At 44.9% G+C, this 17557-nt stretch overlaps 2 protein-coding genes across 2 annotated transcripts; one reads left to right on the top strand and one right to left on the bottom strand.

The window, feature by feature from the left end:
• Nucleotides 1-204: 204 nt before the first annotated feature.
• pmpcb (peptidase, mitochondrial processing subunit beta) lies at nucleotides 205-8786 on the top strand. The gene is made up of 13 exons (XM_085252079.1): nucleotides 205-358; nucleotides 656-793; nucleotides 1013-1099; nucleotides 1308-1437; nucleotides 1536-1734; nucleotides 1828-1907; nucleotides 2061-2173; nucleotides 6685-6828; nucleotides 6989-7149; nucleotides 7249-7334; nucleotides 7406-7494; nucleotides 8129-8204; nucleotides 8606-8786. The coding sequence occupies exons 1-13, from the start codon at nucleotides 275-277 to the stop codon at nucleotides 8668-8670; spliced, it is 1452 nt and encodes a 483-aa protein (XP_085108205.1). The 5' UTR covers nucleotides 205-274; the 3' UTR covers nucleotides 8671-8786.
• Nucleotides 8721-17536, bottom strand: dnajc2 (DnaJ (Hsp40) homolog, subfamily C, member 2). Its single transcript, XM_085252078.1, has 16 exons — nucleotides 17308-17536; nucleotides 15865-16055; nucleotides 14386-14461; nucleotides 14196-14294; nucleotides 13890-14112; nucleotides 13737-13802; nucleotides 13570-13661; nucleotides 13321-13442; nucleotides 12589-12738; nucleotides 12417-12505; nucleotides 11856-11925; nucleotides 11583-11761; nucleotides 11409-11509; nucleotides 11207-11317; nucleotides 8996-9156; nucleotides 8721-8872 (listed from the first exon to the last, which is right to left on the bottom strand). Exons 1-16 carry the CDS (start codon nucleotides 17360-17362, stop codon nucleotides 8804-8806), a joined length of 1854 nt encoding a protein of 617 aa, XP_085108204.1. The 5' UTR covers nucleotides 17363-17536; the 3' UTR covers nucleotides 8721-8803.
• Between the last annotated feature and the right edge of the window lie 21 nt (nucleotides 17537-17557).

The raw sequence follows: 17557 nt of genomic DNA, 5'->3' as shown, positions 1-17557 counted from the left end.
TAACGTGCAAACCAATAGGTCACATAGGCAGTTAGTCGTGTGGCAGCAATTTTCATATTTCCATATAATAGGTTGATCAATGTCTGAAATATAAAGTTATTTGTTCAGGTGTGTTTATCTCTGTTTTTTATTGGTTTAAGGAGAGTGTAAGAATAGATTTCTTTGTGCGGTTGTCATCAAATCCTGTGATATTTTTTCCCTACTATGAAAAAAGTAAGTCGTCATCTCCGGCGGATGTTGCGTCAGCAGAACGGCACCGTTACAGATAAACAATATGGCAATGTCCGTACAGTGCCTCACGTCTGCTGGGAGATTTTTCTTACAAAGACATTTACTGAAGAAGAATTCGATAAGCAGGGTAAGAAGAATTGATTCATAGTCATGTTTGGAGTTTCTCATTTAATTGATATGCCCGTGACAGCTGCCAGTGCTCAGTGTCATAGAGGAAAAGCTCTGCGCATGGCCGGCTTGTTTGCGAACAGCTATTTAAGCTAGCTTAGCTATCACGTGATCAACTCTTACTGTGATGTTTGGATGTCCCTGTGTAACAGAACCGCCAATGGGGCAGATTCATTCATTATCGCTGACTGGTAGCAGCAAACGTAACGCTCTAAGTTTTGAAGCGTCATGGTGACTGGCTGTCCTTCTCCCGTAGTTCACTGCTGGACCGCACAGACTCTTGGTTACCCAAGCTGCTCACCAGGTGGCGCTAAATGTTCCTGAAACCAAGGTGACTGCTTTAGAGAACGGACTCCGGGTGGCATCTGAGGACTCGGGGCTCCCCACCTGCACAGTAAGCTGGAAGTAAACAGTTTAAAACAGGCTGCTTTAATACATGCACGTAAATATGTTGTTAAAATACCATAACCATTGTGAAGCAGCCAGCCAAATGTAATAGGTATGACAAAAAATGTTAGCATCTGCTAGCTTTGCCACTACAGGCTGAGATGTGGGGTTGTGGTACAGTAGCAGCAGTTTGTGGAAGCGTATATTAATTCCTGCTTTATTCCAGGTGGGCTTGTGGATAGATGCCGGGAGTCGCTATGAGAACGAGAGAAATAACGGCACAGCGCACTTTCTGGAGCACATGGCATTTAAGGTGAGATGGCAGCTACGCAGCAAAGTTTTTAAAGCAGTGGTCTTTATTTGAATGTATCTGGCCTATGCAGAGAGGGAAGAATGCATTCTAATAGTTCACAGCAGTATAATAACAAAATAATGACATAAATGTAATATTTCAGAGTTTCTTTATAAATGAAAGTAACATTCAAGACTTTGTTCACTTTGTCTGTATAAATGTGTGACAGGGCACCAGGAAACGCTCTCAGCTTGATCTGGAGTTGGAGATCGAGAACATGGGGGCTCACCTCAATGCCTACACATCCCGCGAGCAGACTGTTTACTATGCCAAAGCTTTCTCCAAGGATCTTCCGAGAGGTACGGGAGGGCAGAGGGGCTGAATGTTACATGGCAACATCTCAAACGAAAAACCTGGAATGTGTTAAAGCACAATAAAATATCTCTCTGTGTCAAAGCTGTGGAGATTCTGGCTGACATCATCCAGAACAGCACGCTGGGAGAGGCGGAGATCGAGAGGGAGCGAGGGGTGATCCTTCGAGAGATGCAGGAAGTGGAGACCAATCTGCAAGAGGTGGTCTTTGATTATCTGCATGCTACAGCGTACCAGTCCACAGCGCTGGGAAGAACCATCCTGGGCCCCACTGAGAACATCAAGTGAGACCAAACACCTAAAAAACACAAAGTACTCTGAGGTTTGCTGAAAGCATCCTGCACAGCTTAGCTTCCTGCTGTGTGTTTGTGACGCAGGACCATCAACAGAGGAGACCTGGTGGAGTATATCACCGCTCACTATAAAGGACCCAGAATAGTGTTGGCTGCTGCTGGAGGTTAGAGCTGTTTTCTGCTCACGTTTCGTTAACATTTTCTGTAAACCTGCAACAAACAGTCACTGATGCATGAGCACTGCTCAAAGTATGCAATAAATTCTGAACCAGAGTAAAGTTGATCTGATCTCCAGGACTCGCTCCCTCTCTGATCAGGTGTCTGTCATGACGAGCTCATCGATTTGGCCAAGTATCACTTTGGAAAACTTCCCAGCAGACATCAAGGCGAAGCCCCGGCTCTTCCTCCGTGCCATTTCACAGGAAGTGAGGTAAGGCTAACTTTAGTTTCTCACTACTGCATAACGGGGCGTCACATCAGCACAGAGCAGCTACTGTGTTATTTAAAGAATGAGATCGAGTGTATCAGAGTAACACGGTTGTCTCTAAGGTGGATGCAAATGAAGGGTGATGGCTCAGACATGTCCACGTCTTGGAAAATGTTTAAAACACACATATTACTTGAGATGCCTTAAATCTAGTTCAGATGGGTCTACAAGTGAATATGACTTTAGTCAGATGGTACGCGAGTTTCTGCACATTTTTTTTAAATATATTTTTATTAGGATTTTGTTCATAGTAACAGACAATGACAAAAAGAACAAGTACACAAGAACCAGAACAGAACTTAGCTCAGGCAATACAAGATTCTGAGGCACATACAAACCACAACCTCTCCAGGAATCAAAGCAAATCACAGTAAGGCAAGGCAAGGCAAGGCAAGTTTATTTGTATAGCACAATTCAACAACAAGGTGATTCAAAGTGCTTTACAGAGACATTAGAAACAAAAACAAATAAAAAGCATGATTTAAAATTGATTAACACAAGCAAACAAACAAACTAACTAATTAACAAACAAACAACAAACAACAGTATATAAAATCAAAACAGATAAAATCAGAACAGTAGATAAAATCAGTAGTTAAATGTAAGTTTTGAAATTTAAGCTTAAAGTGTGGATTTGGTGCTTTATTCAAATGCAGCTGAGAACAGGTGAGTCTTCAACCTGGATTTAAATAAACTGAGTGTTTCAGCTGATCTGAGGCTTTCTGGGAGTTTGTTCCAGATATAAGGAGCATAAAAGCTGAATGCAGCTTCTCCGTGTCTGGTTCTGACTCTGGGAACTGATAAAAGACCGGATCCAGATGACCTGAGGGATCTGGATGGTTCATACTGGGTCAGGAGGTCATTGATGTATTTTGGTCCTAAACCATTCAGCGCTTTATAGACCAGCATCAGAACTTTAAAGTCTATCCTCTGACGGACAGGCAGCCAGTGTAAGGACCTCAGAGCTGGACTGATGTGGTCCACTTTTTTGGTCTTAGTGAGGACTCGAGCAGCAGAGTTCTGAATGAGCTGTAGTTGTCTGACTGATTTTTTAGGTAGACCTGTAAAGATGCTGTTACAGTAATCAAGCCTACTAAAGATGAATGCATGGACTAGTTTTTCCAGGTCCTGTTGAGACATCAGATATTTTATCCTTGATATATTCTTGAGGTGATAGTAAGCTGACTTTGTTATTGTCTTAATGTGTTTTTCTAAGTTTAGGTCTGCATCCATCACTACACCCAAATTTCTCGCCTGGTTTGTGGTTTTTAGATGTATAGATTGAAGTTCTCTGGTGACCTGTAATCGTTTTTCTTTGGCGCCAAAGACTAAGATCAATAAGATCAATAGTCAGGCAAATGAATTCAGACTGGGAAAGCCTCTGCACACGGTTTAGATTTTCAGTCGGACTTGGATCATCCAGTGTGACTGCATCATGCAGGTTCATGCAGGCTGTGCTTTCTAGTTCACACGGCATCAGGCTTTCATTAATGGAAACCTTTTAGATGAAGAAGGCGATAGATGTGTCGGATATTCCCTGAAATGAACGATTATACTGCAGCTGGACATGCTCGGGGAGACGGTGAGATATCGTTTAGAGGAGTAACCAGAACAAGTTTGCTTTCAAGTTGTATTTAAAGTGGTTTAAAAGACGTGTAAAAACAGTCATGAATTCAGTTTCTATATACACATATGCATCCTGTCGTCTGCTGCTCGTCTCACAGATTAGATTTGCTCTTTAACCCAGCTCTGCCTTCAAAACAAAAGCGTTGACAGTTCCCCACTAACTCCTGCCGGCCTGTATCACAGCACTGAGAACTGTAGATACTTCCAGTTAGGGCTGGGCCATATTATACCGTTCACGGTAATACTGGTATAATGTTAGGCAACGATAGGAAAATGAAATATCGCGATAGAATATGAGTAAAACGCGCATGCGCGGTGCCTTTGTTTTCATACGCACATGGCTGATTGTTGAGTGAAACAGATGAACCAGAATTGGTTTGTAAAAATGGTGCAACTTCCGTGATGTGGAACTGGTTTGGTGTTTGTCCGTCAGATACACGACAAAGCACATTTTTTTGCAGAACATGCAAGCGGCCGTCGTTATTGTCGTATTTGTCGGACTAAGATGCTCTTAAATAGGGATGGGTACCGGTGTCCGGTGCCATGATGGCACCGGTTCTGACAAACGGTAGTAACCAGACCGAAAAGCAGCGCACATTTCGGTGCTTTATTTCGGTGCTTTTTTTCCCTGAGCTGTGATAGACTTCTAGCCAATCATTTTACGTTTCCCAGGATAGTAGGCGGGGCCAGGTACGTACGTTCAGTTAGAGCAGAGCTACAGATTAAAAATGTCCAAGGCGAAGCGGTCAAAAGTCTGCCTGTACTTCACAGCAAAATATGCAAACTCAGCAGCAACAAGTGCTTTAAGCTGATACTGTGATACTGTCAAAGGAGGTAACTCCTCAAATCCGATGAAACACCTGGCGACGCATAGTGTTTTTTTTTAAAGCCGAGAAATGCGCTGTATTTGATAGCTTGCTGCGAGACCTCACACTGTGCACGTTGGGTGGGTTGCCAGTTATCGGACCCGGAGCAACATCCCCCAAAAACCCGAAGAATAGAGTCCTGGCCCCTAGCCCTGCCAGTGTAGCAGAAATGATGAGGATGATGATGCAGCAGCAGCCGTTCTTCTCTGCGTGAGTAGCTTCATGTTGTTCGTGTGTAATTTACGTTGAGTAGGCTAACCACGTTATTACATTAATGCATGTAAGGTGAACTAGCAAACATCATCATAGCTACATGCGGCTGTCTTCTTGTTTGATGGCAGATGCTCCCTTCACCCTGGCCAAAAAGGCTAAAATGACCAAAGAAAAAGTGGGAAACAGCTGAACATGAGAGGTTTTTGGACAAAGTTTGTGTTTTTTCCATTGTTTAAGCACTGCTTCCAGCCAAGAGTATATACCATATATGCCCCATAGCTGCAGAAAAGGCTAACATTGTTATCTTTTTACAAAAAAAAAAAAACAGCTGAACATGAGAGGTTTTTGGACAAAGTTTGTGTTCTCCATTCTTTAAGCACCGGTTCGAGCACCGTTTAAGCACCGGCACCGTTTCAAAAGTACCGATTTGGCACCGGTATCGGATAAAACCTAAACGATACCCATCCCTACTCTTAAATCTGGGAGTAATCTGGGTCCTAAAATCCGTATGCTTCAGGTCAAACGACACTGCAGCATCACTGAGAGTTTAAAAACTGTCTAAATTCTTTCATCTTTAATAAAACGATCAGCATTGCTGCTTTACCAGGTGAAACTATGAAGTTTAACTTCCAGGCATCCATGAAAACAAAATGTATTACATTTAACGGAGTTAGAAGTTAGCAGGAAGCTAGCGGAAGTTAGCTCGCTAGTTTCGCTAGTTACCTAAGCATGATATAGCATGTTCTGACTGAGAGATTTCTGAAAAAAAATCAAACGTACAGCTCTGCTATCACTTCCAACATAAATGAAGACAGGAAACTAAACAGCAGTGACGTTTGTAGGGTTACTGAAGTTGGGCTAGCTGGTATATAATGATGTGCTACGTGATCGCTAGCGACACAGCTATGTTAGCATAACATAAACAGTGAAGCTGGAGGACGAACACTAACACTTTTCCACTTATAAAAGTTAACGTGAAGGTTCTTCATGGTTAGAAACAAATGCAATCGCATGGCAGTATGCTGTAAACGGACCAAACTTCAGTCAGGAGAACAACTGAGATAATCCATCCACAATACGAGGTTAGTCATTAATATACTGCAACAACATGGGAATAGAGCAGCTGCAGAGAATTCAACATTAATGAATCAATGGTACAGAAGTGGAGGAAGCAAGAAGAATGAGTTTAATAAAGTTTGATTTATCTGACTGCTTTGTTTCGCTTAATGTGCCTTATAATCCCGTGCACCTTATGGTCCAAAAAATACGTACTGCACACTGCAGTTTAATGTTGCAAAGCACCTCTTTTTAACTTCAGTGGATATTATACATGGTTATGCTCAGGATATGTCAGCCCATTTCTACTGGAAATGCCTTTTGGTTAAACTTTCAGCAAGGAATTTGCATTTGCACGGTTACATTTTTATAAAGCTTTAATGTACATAAAAACCAGCTTCTTGTTTACGTAAAAATAAATGGAAGGTTGTCTTTTTGTGCTAGTAATGTTGTGGAGGTGTATTTTGTCTCGCATCAATTATATCGTCAGTTATATCATTATCGCAAAGTTTCAAATATATATCGTGATAAATATTTTTGGCCATATCGCCCTGCTCTACTTCCAGTAGACCTCAGTTAAGTATTTGTGTGCTTTCTATCATTCGTTGACTGTGAAACTGGTGCAGTTTCATTTCAAGTTATTAAAAAAAGCTTTAATTTGGTGAATGCTTCAGGACTCTGTTACGGTTTCAGATCAGAGTCCGTGACGACAAAATGCCACTCGCTCACATCGCCATCGCCGTGGAGGCTGTCGGATGGTCTCACCCCGATACAATCCCACTCATGGTAGCCAACACGCTCATTGGAAACTGGGACCGCTCGTTTGGTGGAGGCGTGGTGAGTACTGAGGAAACCTTGGATGTGGCACGTGTTGTTTTCTCTGTGCTGCTGCTAAATGCTCTTCCTCTTCTTCGCCATCTTTAAATAAAAACTGACCACACATACGTGCTCAGCATTTATTCAGCGAACCGTTTGTTTCTATGTCCTCTGAGTTTAGAATCTATCCAGTAAGCTGGCTCAGATGGCCTGTCAGGGGAACCTGTGCCATAGCTTCCAGTCCTTCAACACCTGCTACACAGACACAGGCCTCTGGGGACTCTACATGGTGTGTGAACCCGGCACCATCAACGACATGATGCACTTTACTCAAATGGAATGGTGAGCGCGCTCAGATCAGTTTAGTCGTCAAAGTTTTAAAGAAGGTTAAACCTGCTGACTGAACGTGTTTAACGCTTGTGTGTCGCTGCTTCCTGTCAGGATTTCTCTTTGTACCAGTGTGACGGAGAGCGAGGTAGCTCGGGCCAAGAACCTGCTCAAGACCAACATGCTGCTGCATCTGGACGGTAAGGCAGCGTGACTGTAGAGCGTGCAGTCGTGCGGCGCCTGGTTTCACGTGTTGATCTGCTTCCTCCAGGATCCACCCCAATCTGCGAGGACATCGGCAGACAGATGCTGTGCTACAGTCGCAGGATCCCTCTGCATGAGCTGGAAGCCCGCATTGATGTGAGTCGACAGGTTCTTCTGCTCTGTCAGTAACTGTTACCGGAAATCCAACTGAGGGCTGCGTTTTGTACAAGTTCATAACTCTGTGTACTCTTAGTATCCAGCAGCTACGGTTGGCTCTGTTATTGCAGCTCAAACTGAGGCCTGTACTTCACTTTTTATTTACCTGGTAACCATGGTAACCTGTTTAGACAGATTATAGTGGTGAGACTGCGTCGCGTCTCCAACACCTCCACGTTGATGCGTCCTTAGCGCGTGGTGTCGCAGAACGTCGCAGCTGAATTCCACCTTTGTGACTGTTGAATGTAGAAAAACTGCAACCAGAGGAGGAAGTGAGATCCCAGGAACGTTGAGCTTTCTGGCACTCGTCACGTGTGCTTATTTGCTGCTTCCATATTTAAAGTTAAAATGCATCATAAGAGTATATTTTTTCATAAGGCCAGGTTTCTTTACATTTAAAGCAGTAAGACCAGAACAATAACAGAGTCACAGTGATAAACTGTGTGAGGCTGAGAAAACCTCAATGTAAATCTGGTAACGTCCCAGCCGGTGTCTTTAAGCACGACCTGAAATAATGTTTGAAAAGCTCTTTTTGCCCTGATCCCCCACCATGTTTGTCTCTGGCTCTCCACAGGCCATCGACGCCAGCACCATAAAGGACGTGTGCACCAAATACATCTACAACAGAGCTCCTGCCATCGCAGCTGTCGGTACGTTTTCAAACACGGGACGCCTGCAGAGGCTGAACCTAACGAAACTCGGAGTGTACGATAAAAGGAAGCCGGCGGCTCAGTGTGGGGAGTGGATCCCAGTTTGAACTCTGCTGGTGATGCAAGTGATCGTCACTGTGACGGCTGAACTATGCAGACTGATGTTTTAGCTTTTTGCCCTGATTTACAATTTTAATCAGTTTTCTGTCGCCTGTAAAGAAAAGAATGGTTTATCAGAACTCTGGGTTTAAATCTTGAGCCAAAACAGGAAGTGAGCGTAGCTTCAAGTGTGACGATGCAGTCAGTCAAAGATCAGAGCGTCTCTGGAACTCAGTCTGTGTTCAAACTCGTGTTTCTGCCTGATGTTAAAGCAGATAAGCAATAAGTTTGTTTGTTCTCAGGTCCAATCGAACAGCTGCCCGACTACAACCAGATCCGCAGTGGGATGTTCTGGATGAGAAGCTGAGCAGGACACGCTGAGGAAGTGGACAAATGCAAAATTTAAGTCGTGTCACGTTATTTTTTCCTTCTTTTTATTATAAAATAAAGACCAACACAATAATGTTAAAATAACAGATTCTATTAACGCGTGGTTCTTGTCATTTTTTATTTTTGGCTGCCACTTGTTCCTGAGCAGCTTTCTTGGCTTTGACCATCTCCACCAGTTCCTGTCAGAGGAAAAAGGAAACGTGTTAGTTCCTCAGTTTGTCGCTGCAGAGTTTCACGCTGCAGTAAAAACACTTTAATGCAAAACACGAGCCTTCTGAGCACAGACCACGGCAGCAGCATACCTTATACCTCTTCATACAGTCCTTCTTGCTTCGTCCACGCACAGCAGCTGCGATCTTCTCCCAGCGCTCAGGCGTGTTGACCGGGTAGGTCTTCAGGGCTTGTTCTAGAAGTTTCTGCTCCTCTGTGGTCCAGGGGGCAGCATTCCCATCACTGCCTGAGGCTGAGGGGCCACACGTGACAACACAATCGTCAGGAACTCTCAAAAGCTCACAGCTGACGACTGAATGTTTTCATTACATCAGCTACTAAATAACGACTGGGACAAAAACGAGCCATCTACAGTAGCTGTGCCCCAAATAGAGACCAGCTCAGCTGCAGTAGGTGTGGTCTAGGGCCGCCACAAACTATTACTTTGATAGTCGACTAATCAGATCATCATCCATTGGACGTACAACGTACAGCTTATTGCACCAGCAGCATCTGCTCTTATTTAACTATCATTAGCTTACAGCTTTAAGTGTTTAAGGTGCTAACTAAAAATAAAGACAAGATGATAGTTTATTAAATTTTAATGAAATCTGCAGATTGTTTCGGTGAAGTTTAATAAACTCCTTGCTATCTAAAATATAACAGGACACTGGAGTATATTCTGGAGCATCTCACACTTCTGATGATCAGCTGTCTGCTTGACGTTTATTCAGCTGTGTAAAAACTATAACTTTAATCTCAGCCAAACCGATTTACTCAGGAACAAATAAAATACTGAAAAAAGGCCAAACAATAACATTTGAAGACGATTTGCCGGGAGTCCGGTGTTCTCACGGCTCTAGTGGGCCTAGCCCCCGGCTAGCTATCGAGCTAGTGGGTAACAGACGTCTCCGAAGACGTCGGAGCGCTTTTGAAAATATGTGGTGTCCTGATAAACTGAGCAGATATTTGAGGTTTACACAGCTACATTCTCGCCTGAAAATATGTTAAACGTTTATTTTGTGACCCAGAAAGAAAGTTAAAACTAACTAGCTGCCGCCATTGTTGGAAACTGGAATTGGCAAGGCCACGCTATGAATTCTGGGATAGGTGGGCCACGAAGTATACACCTGACCCATCCTTCAAATCTGGGGAAATGAAGGCCGCGTTTGTCAGAGTCTTCGAATTTGTGCAGCCTTTGTCGTGTCGCTGTAACATAATCGGCCTACAAATGCGGGCACAGGAGGATGCGGTTCCTGAATTTGGACGCTGTCACTACCGGATCCGTACCGGAAACCTGATCAGTACTCCGCATGCGCAAATCTTCCGTCACTTCCTCTCGTTGCCAACATTGCGAGAGTTAATGTATTTAAGTGACACGGTTAGCGCCCAGTTAGCTCTTAGCATTTCTCAGCAGCTCTGCCTGCTTTTCGACTGCCCGGGACATTTAAACAATGGAGAATCCGTTTACAAACAAATTCATGCTTTTCTCGTCCCCCGATTGAGCAACAGCGCCGTAAAATAGAAAGAATGGCGCCTACTTACAGACTTAATAATACTGACTTAGTAATGTGTCACGTGAAGATTCATCAGCCAGATGAAGTGTTTACTGACAACTGACAGTGACAGCGCACATCATCATCACTATTCCAACAATCCTCTCCTCACAGACGAGCATAAACACACTCGACTGTCACTAAATCAGATTTAACACGCGCTTGACGCTAATTCAGTTTACAATAGGGTTCATTCGCTCGGTCAGCAGGTGGCGGTATCCTCGTACCCTGTACTGCACGGTCCAACTTTGCACAGGCGCAGTAAGGACCGGGGAGTCCTGATCCGTAACTATCGTGTTATTTTTCGTTTTTGTCTACATTATATTGAAATGCTTCATTATTGCAAACAATTTAAGAGATATTTATTATTCTTAAAATCTTGAGAGATACTTTGACCCGTAACTATTGTAAAATTGGCTCTGATATGGTGCAGGAAAATGTACAGGCATATTTAAAGTTCAAAGGATGTTAGTAAGATCACCGACTCGTTACACTGTAACATCGTGTTTGATCACAGCGAGCATCACTGGGATGTGTGGTAGCCTGTGTGCTTATGCAGTGAGCTAATGTGTTTCAGTCATTTCACAGAAGCGCTGACGTGTGCGTGTAATCTATTACTGACACGATCAGCACAGGGAGGAGACGTACTTGATAACATTTGATCCACAGCACGTCTTTGACATTCTGCTTGGTGATGGAGCCAATCAGAATCGATCAGGTGTGTGTGTCTACCCCAGCCTCACTTACCATCAAACCTCTCTGAGGGCACAGCGTTGTCGATGGAGGGCGGCACTGATGTGTGCTCCTTCTTGAACTTTTCAAATGCTTTTCTATTTATTTCATCTTTCTGCACCGGATCTGTGGATGAGACCGTAAACAGCAGCAGGTCAAAGCATCCATGCGCCTACAGATAAAACCGTGGTAAGCTGAGGTTTCTTTGTGAGCTTACCGAGTCGTTGCAGGTTCTTGGCTTTGTTGATGACGTCTTTGGCCGTCCTCTTCATGCCGCTGGTGGAGTGCGTGTTCATATAGTCAGCAATAACCTCCCACCTAGGAAACACGAAACAAGCTTTATTGACACACAGTTCCCCGATTGACGCCGGCTGTAATTCCGAGCGCTCACCTGGCGTTGGTTCCAGCAGGGAACAGGTTCACTGCTTTTATGAGCAGCTGGAGGTCCTCTTCGTTCCAGCCCTTCCCCCCGCCTGCTCCCCCGCTGGCCTGCTCAGAGCTGCGAGCCGCCTGCCTGGCCTGGATCTCAGCCTCCCTCTCCTTCTGCAGCTGAGCATTCACCTCCTGCACCTGAGGAAACAGCAGCAACCTGTTTGTCGACGTGCTGGCTCCTGATGGTCTCCGGCTTCAAACCTGAGGCGCTACAAAGAAAAAGTTCCTCTACCTGCTTTTCTACTGCTGCCTTGTTCTCCTCTTTAGAGCCCGAAGCCAACTCTTCATTGAGGGACTGTAGGCTGGAAAGAAACAACACACATGCGTCACATCTCATCAAATGCACTGCTGAAGCTTTATGAAATAATAATTACACTAAATCTTAATTCAAGCCTGTAGTTTGGCACATCATGTCAAACCACCAAGTTCTTCACACTTGTAATGAAACCACAGGCTCTTCTGTGTGCCAGAGAACTGCTCCTGCCTGCAGCTGCAAAGGGTTCCTCTCCAACACTGAAAGCTTTCAGCTGCAGATGAGCAAACCTGACCTGATGTTTCACAGATGATATCCCAGGTCATTCCTTTCATTATATGGTAAGCTGTTTAAATGTAACCAACATTATCAACAGCTTTACGCTCATCCAGGATCATCTCATGGTGGAAACCTGAATCCAGTTTGTTTCTTCAAAGTCGAGCAAGAAAACAAAAAGCATCACGCCCTTTGGCGACGGCGGCCCTTTGGCGACGGCGGCCCTTTGGCGACGGCGGCCCTTTGGCTAAAACTGACTCGTACCTTGTTAGTTCCAGGCGGTCACAGAGTTTCTCCACTTCCTCCATCATTTTCACACTGTCAGCCTCGTTGTCTGCAAAGTAGTTCCAGTTCTGTGGAGAGGAACAGCATCAGATAGTGAAAATGCACCAAGCAGCAGCAGCACACAAACACGTCTGACACTGTAGGCGCTTACCTTGCACATGGTCCTGAGTTTCTGCCTCTCCTTCTTGATGGCCTTCTTCTGGATCTCCTTCTCTTTCTTGGCCTGCTGGGCGGCCTGCTTGGCTTCCTCTTCCTCCTTCTCCTTTGCCAGCCGAGCTGCCTCCAGCTCCGCCCGCCGGGCCTGTCAGACACGCAGAACCTGAGCCTGTGACCAACTGAAGCTCAACATCTTCTCACAGCATGAACTGAGCAGCTTTAAGAAGCTTCTTTGACTGGAAATATGTGTATTACCCACAGTGTGAAGCACTGAGTGGTGTTTTTGTCCAAACATGACAATAAGAAAACCAAACTGTCCAATACTGTCCACTGCTCAGATTCTGGTAAACAGAAGCGAACACTATCCACTCTTTAAATTTCATAACAGCTCCAGGTTAAGCTGCTCCTTCGTGATCCAGGTCACAGAGAGGATGGAGGAATTACAGCGCCTGAACCAGGACAGGAAGCTGTGTGAACATTTGTCCTGCAGTAACCCTCCTTCATTTATTGATTTATTTTCCCTTTGTCACGTCTGCACTGGCAGGAATAAACTCAGCATGGATTGTTTTAATCACCTTGTCTAACTAGAGGAGCAGCTAATGTAACACGAACGTCGCAGCTAACAGCACCAACCCAATGAGATGATTCTATGCTGCTAGCTTTACCGTTGGACGTAACAGTCGCACCTTTAGGCCAATCGACCTTCCCCGCCGTGAGTGACACCTACCCTCTCCTTCTCTTCCTGCTCTCTCTTCTTGGCCTCAGCTTTGGCTTTCTTCTCAGACTCCTTCCTGGATTTTTCTTCTTCTTTGAATTTCTTTATTCTAGGGTCGCAGCCGTAGGCAGTATCTGCAGTGAAGCATGACAGACGATGAGTCACACTGCAGCCTCTTTTTACAGACCATCTCTGTACGTGCAGCAGCTATTTGCTCAATACTTCAGGGCTTTGTGTTGCTAATGAAGTGTGTGACTGTACCAACTAGTGTTCGTATTCTGTTCATCTCCTCCTTCTTCCTTTGAGCCCTCGAAGCTCGGTTCTGCTTTTCAATCCATCTCCTCTCATCACGACTACACGGGGGGAGAGTTGACGCGTTAGACGACAGAGGGCTAACACCTGCTTCATCAGGGCAGACGGGAGCTTACCATTCAGCCTTCTCCTTTTCTTCTTCATCCAAGTATGAAAATTCCCTCCAGGAGTCAAAGTTGTACCTTTAACCAAAGAGAAAAGAATGAACCTTTACCCTGTGTTTGTCTCGTTTTTTCATTCAAAGGAGCATCTCTCACTCTTCCACTTACCAAAAAGAGTAAAAATTATCCACTTCTTCAAAAGAGGACTCCGCGGTTCCAAGTTTGGGCACATGTTTCTTGGAAGACCATCTGGCATTTCTCTCAAAAACGGGAGCAAATCCCTCAAAAAAGTTCTCTTTCCCTTCACTCTTGGAAGGCACAGAATTGTCGAAGGTAGGATCTACACTGTCGAAGGCTCTCCTCTTCACGGGGTCGGACAAGATTTCCACAGCTGAGGTTCAACAGGTGGGTCAGTTAGTTCAGCAGATTCCAGAAACAATGTCTGTGTTGACGATTAGTTGCAGCACTGCGTACCTTTAGTGATGCAGGTGAAGTAGTCATTGTCTCCTTCCACGATCTGCTCCCCTGCAGCTTTCCTTTTGTCGGGATGGTGCTTCAGCACAATCGATTTGTCTGCAGATAAACGGCAGAGACTTGGGATCAAACTGCGTCATTACAACAAACCAGAGACATGAAACACGCGTGTAGGTGGGAACATACTCACGGGCAGCTTTGATCTGTTTCTGTGTCGCCTTGTACCTCAGGTGTGGGAGCCCAAGCACAGCATAGTGATCTTGATTCTGACAGGTTACAGGAGAGTATGCTGTGTCACATGACAGTAACGCTCAACGACATTATTGCAGCTCTTAAACTCTTTGGAGTCCCTCAGGGTTCCTGTTCCCCTGACTCTGTTAGCACCAACAGCTACACCTGTTATCAGATCACCGCTTCAAATAATCACTTAGTCCCAACACCGTACAGTAAATATGGGTTTACTTTAAAACATTACATCTGCACCGTCTTCTACAATCCACGTGCGGCCTTTTCGTTCCAGATAAACTCTAAAGTCAAAAGAAAAAACTCGCCTTCACATGTATCCGTCTACTTGTAACTAACGCTTTATTTTTAACGTGGAATACATTTCACTACAGGAAGTGCTCACTGTCGTTTGTAGCGATGAACCAAAACCGTTTAAGTTTGCGAGGCATTTCAGAACTCACCTGTGATTGGGTTTTTCAGCTTCATCTTAATGCAGTGAATCGAAGTCTTAGTGGCACTGACTGCAGGATCTGGCACAGGTGTTAACACCTCACCATGAGATCATTAAACTAATGTTCTGTGACTCACAGATTAGATGCACTACTGCGCTGTAAGCACACGGCACCGTAACCACTGAAACGTCAGGTCAGACTGAGAAGCACAACCAGAAAAGCTTGAAATGGATAATTGTGTGTTTCAGAAACATGACTCAAAGGACTTCACGATGAACCACATTTTAATCTCAGACAATTAAATGAACGACACTGGAAATGCACGCTCCGCTGAGAGAACGAGGCAAAAGCAAGTCCAGCCCTGACGGGGCCTGATGACGTGCTGCATGTGCCTGGTGTGCAACAAACCCAAAGCCCTGAAACAGCAGAAAGTAAAGAGTTCATCCATCAAACTGGATTATTTTCCTCTGTTTGGAAAGCACAACACCGTTAACTGATTCAAACAAAGCAGCAGTTGCTAACGTGAATTATCATCGACTCAGGCATCATTAAAGCACGTCTGTGCAGCGTGTCAGTGCATCCATCAAACACACACACACGGCCAAAGATAAGCGTCCACAGACAGTGAGTATCGAAGGCTTTGGAAAACTGGCTGTGCTGCAAAACACGCACCATCACCGGTTCAACTGAATAGTTTTTCCAGACTGTAAACACATCACAGGGAAGTGGAGAGGGCTGTCAGGAACCTCACTCTGAAATTCCCAACACATTCTACTTTGCTTACAGAGCATGCCCTCAGGTCAGCTGAACAAACTCCCCATCATGTTTTAATAAACAGGATCACAGCAGAACTTTGATGATTTCAGTTTTTGTTACATTTCAGTAAAAATGTTTCATCCATATTTGTTTGTCTTCTAAGACAGAAGAACCGTTTAGTACCGATGTGAAAGCAGGGATCTCTTTGCAAACAGCTGAGATGTATTGTCACATACCTTCCAGTCTTTAGGATCAAGTTTTCGGAGCATGGAGTACTCCTCCAGCTGAAACTCCTCATCTGCAGACTCTTCTGAGGACTCCTCCTCTTCCTCCAGCTCCTGGAAGGAAGACGACACATTTCTGTTTCTCCTCCTTATGTAGGCCTCGAACCACCGACCCACGGGCTCCACCTGAACCTGTGCAGAGGCTGTGAGGAGGAAGAGACATTTTGGTAAATGAAGCATCTTTGCTCCCTTTTTTGTTACTACGACACTGTAAAACTAAGTGTTTCAGTACTTCGAATCATTACTTATCTTAAACTTGAACACTGCCAAGAGATTTTTAGCAAAGCCTCAGGCGTTAATTAGCATGTTAGGGCTAAAGCGTTTGCAACTTTTCAAAGCTTTACATTAGAAAGACTCCAAGGTGGAGGGCTCTGGCAGCTATGGCTGTCTTTTATGTACAGTCTATGATTGACGGCTGGGAAACTAAGAGGCTGTTTGGCAGCAAAGAGCTTCAGAGAGACTAAGCAGACTATGCTCAGAAAGGGTTTTACTGCCAATGTTGAGCAGGTTTACAACATTAGGAAATTGCTGCGGTACTTGGTGTGAAACATGCTGTAAGACAAACACTGAAACATAAAATAAAAATTGAAAGTGCTGAGCAGATTGGTATATACATGAATGCAGCTGATCATCAGTGCAAAAATGGAGCCGATGCAGAGAACACAGGACAGGGTCATATGCTTGAGGTGGGAACAGTCTTATGGTTATTGAAGAACTGAAGCAGAGCTGCAAGCACAGTGCGAGTGTCACAACCATCACTGCCCCAAACATGGTGGAAAGTCTCACTGCGAACTCAGGATCCTCCAAACAAGAACTCCCACAGCTGAGAGGTCCCAAAGGAAGCGCTCCCAGTGACTGACTGAACATGTCGCCTCTCTCTTGCTTTGTCATTTTAAAGCTACAAAAGTATAAAATGCATTATTACTGGAGATGAATCAGCAGCACCGACATGTGACACGCTGTGCGGCGACACCGTCACAGTTTAACGGCCGTCAGTCAGTAACAGGGAGCGCTGCGTGTGTCCACCTTCACGCCTGTCACAGTCGTTCAGCCCTTACGTAACAGCCAGGTACTGCTCCACATGAAAGGCTGTGAAATTCCAAACTAGTCTGTCATTAATAATAATAATTATAAGTAGAAGCCAACTAACCGGTGAAGCTGGTGAGACGCTCTGGCGGCAGCGAGTGAACCCGGCGACAAACGCCGTTTGGATAACCCGAGACACAACACGGCTAACTAATACAAACGCAGAGACTTTACCGAGCTTCAAATTAGCCGGCAATGTTAGCCTGCTGTGTGCTCTGTTTAGCTGCATGCTAACACGCAGAGCAGCAATCAGTGTGTAAGAGTGCCTGCTCAACTAGCTGCCTCCCTCTGACCTCCTTCAGTGCTTACCGGCAGCTGCTCTGTAGACAACCGTTTCGTCCCCATCCAACGCTTCCAGCAGCATTTTCAAAGCAGGTTACGCGAACATTCAGATGCCCGAATGATCAAGTGAGACCTTTAGAAAGTGCTACAGTCTGTGGCCCGCTCTCTACCACATGGGCCTCCTTTTGCCACTGCCAATCCGAGAACGAGCTCTGCTGTCACACCGCTAAAACCTCCGGGTGTCTCATCGCGCCTCGTCACTTGTAGTTCCGCCGTT

Source organism: Mchenga conophoros, linkage group LG17, assembly GCF_057382185.1.
Source record: "Mchenga conophoros isolate Kocher_MC1m ecotype Shallow Benthic linkage group LG17, M_conophoros_male_GT1.1, whole genome shotgun sequence".
NCBI classification, from domain to species: domain Eukaryota; kingdom Metazoa; phylum Chordata; class Actinopteri; order Cichliformes; family Cichlidae; genus Mchenga; species Mchenga conophoros.
This window is presented reverse-complemented; position numbering and strand designations above follow the sequence as displayed.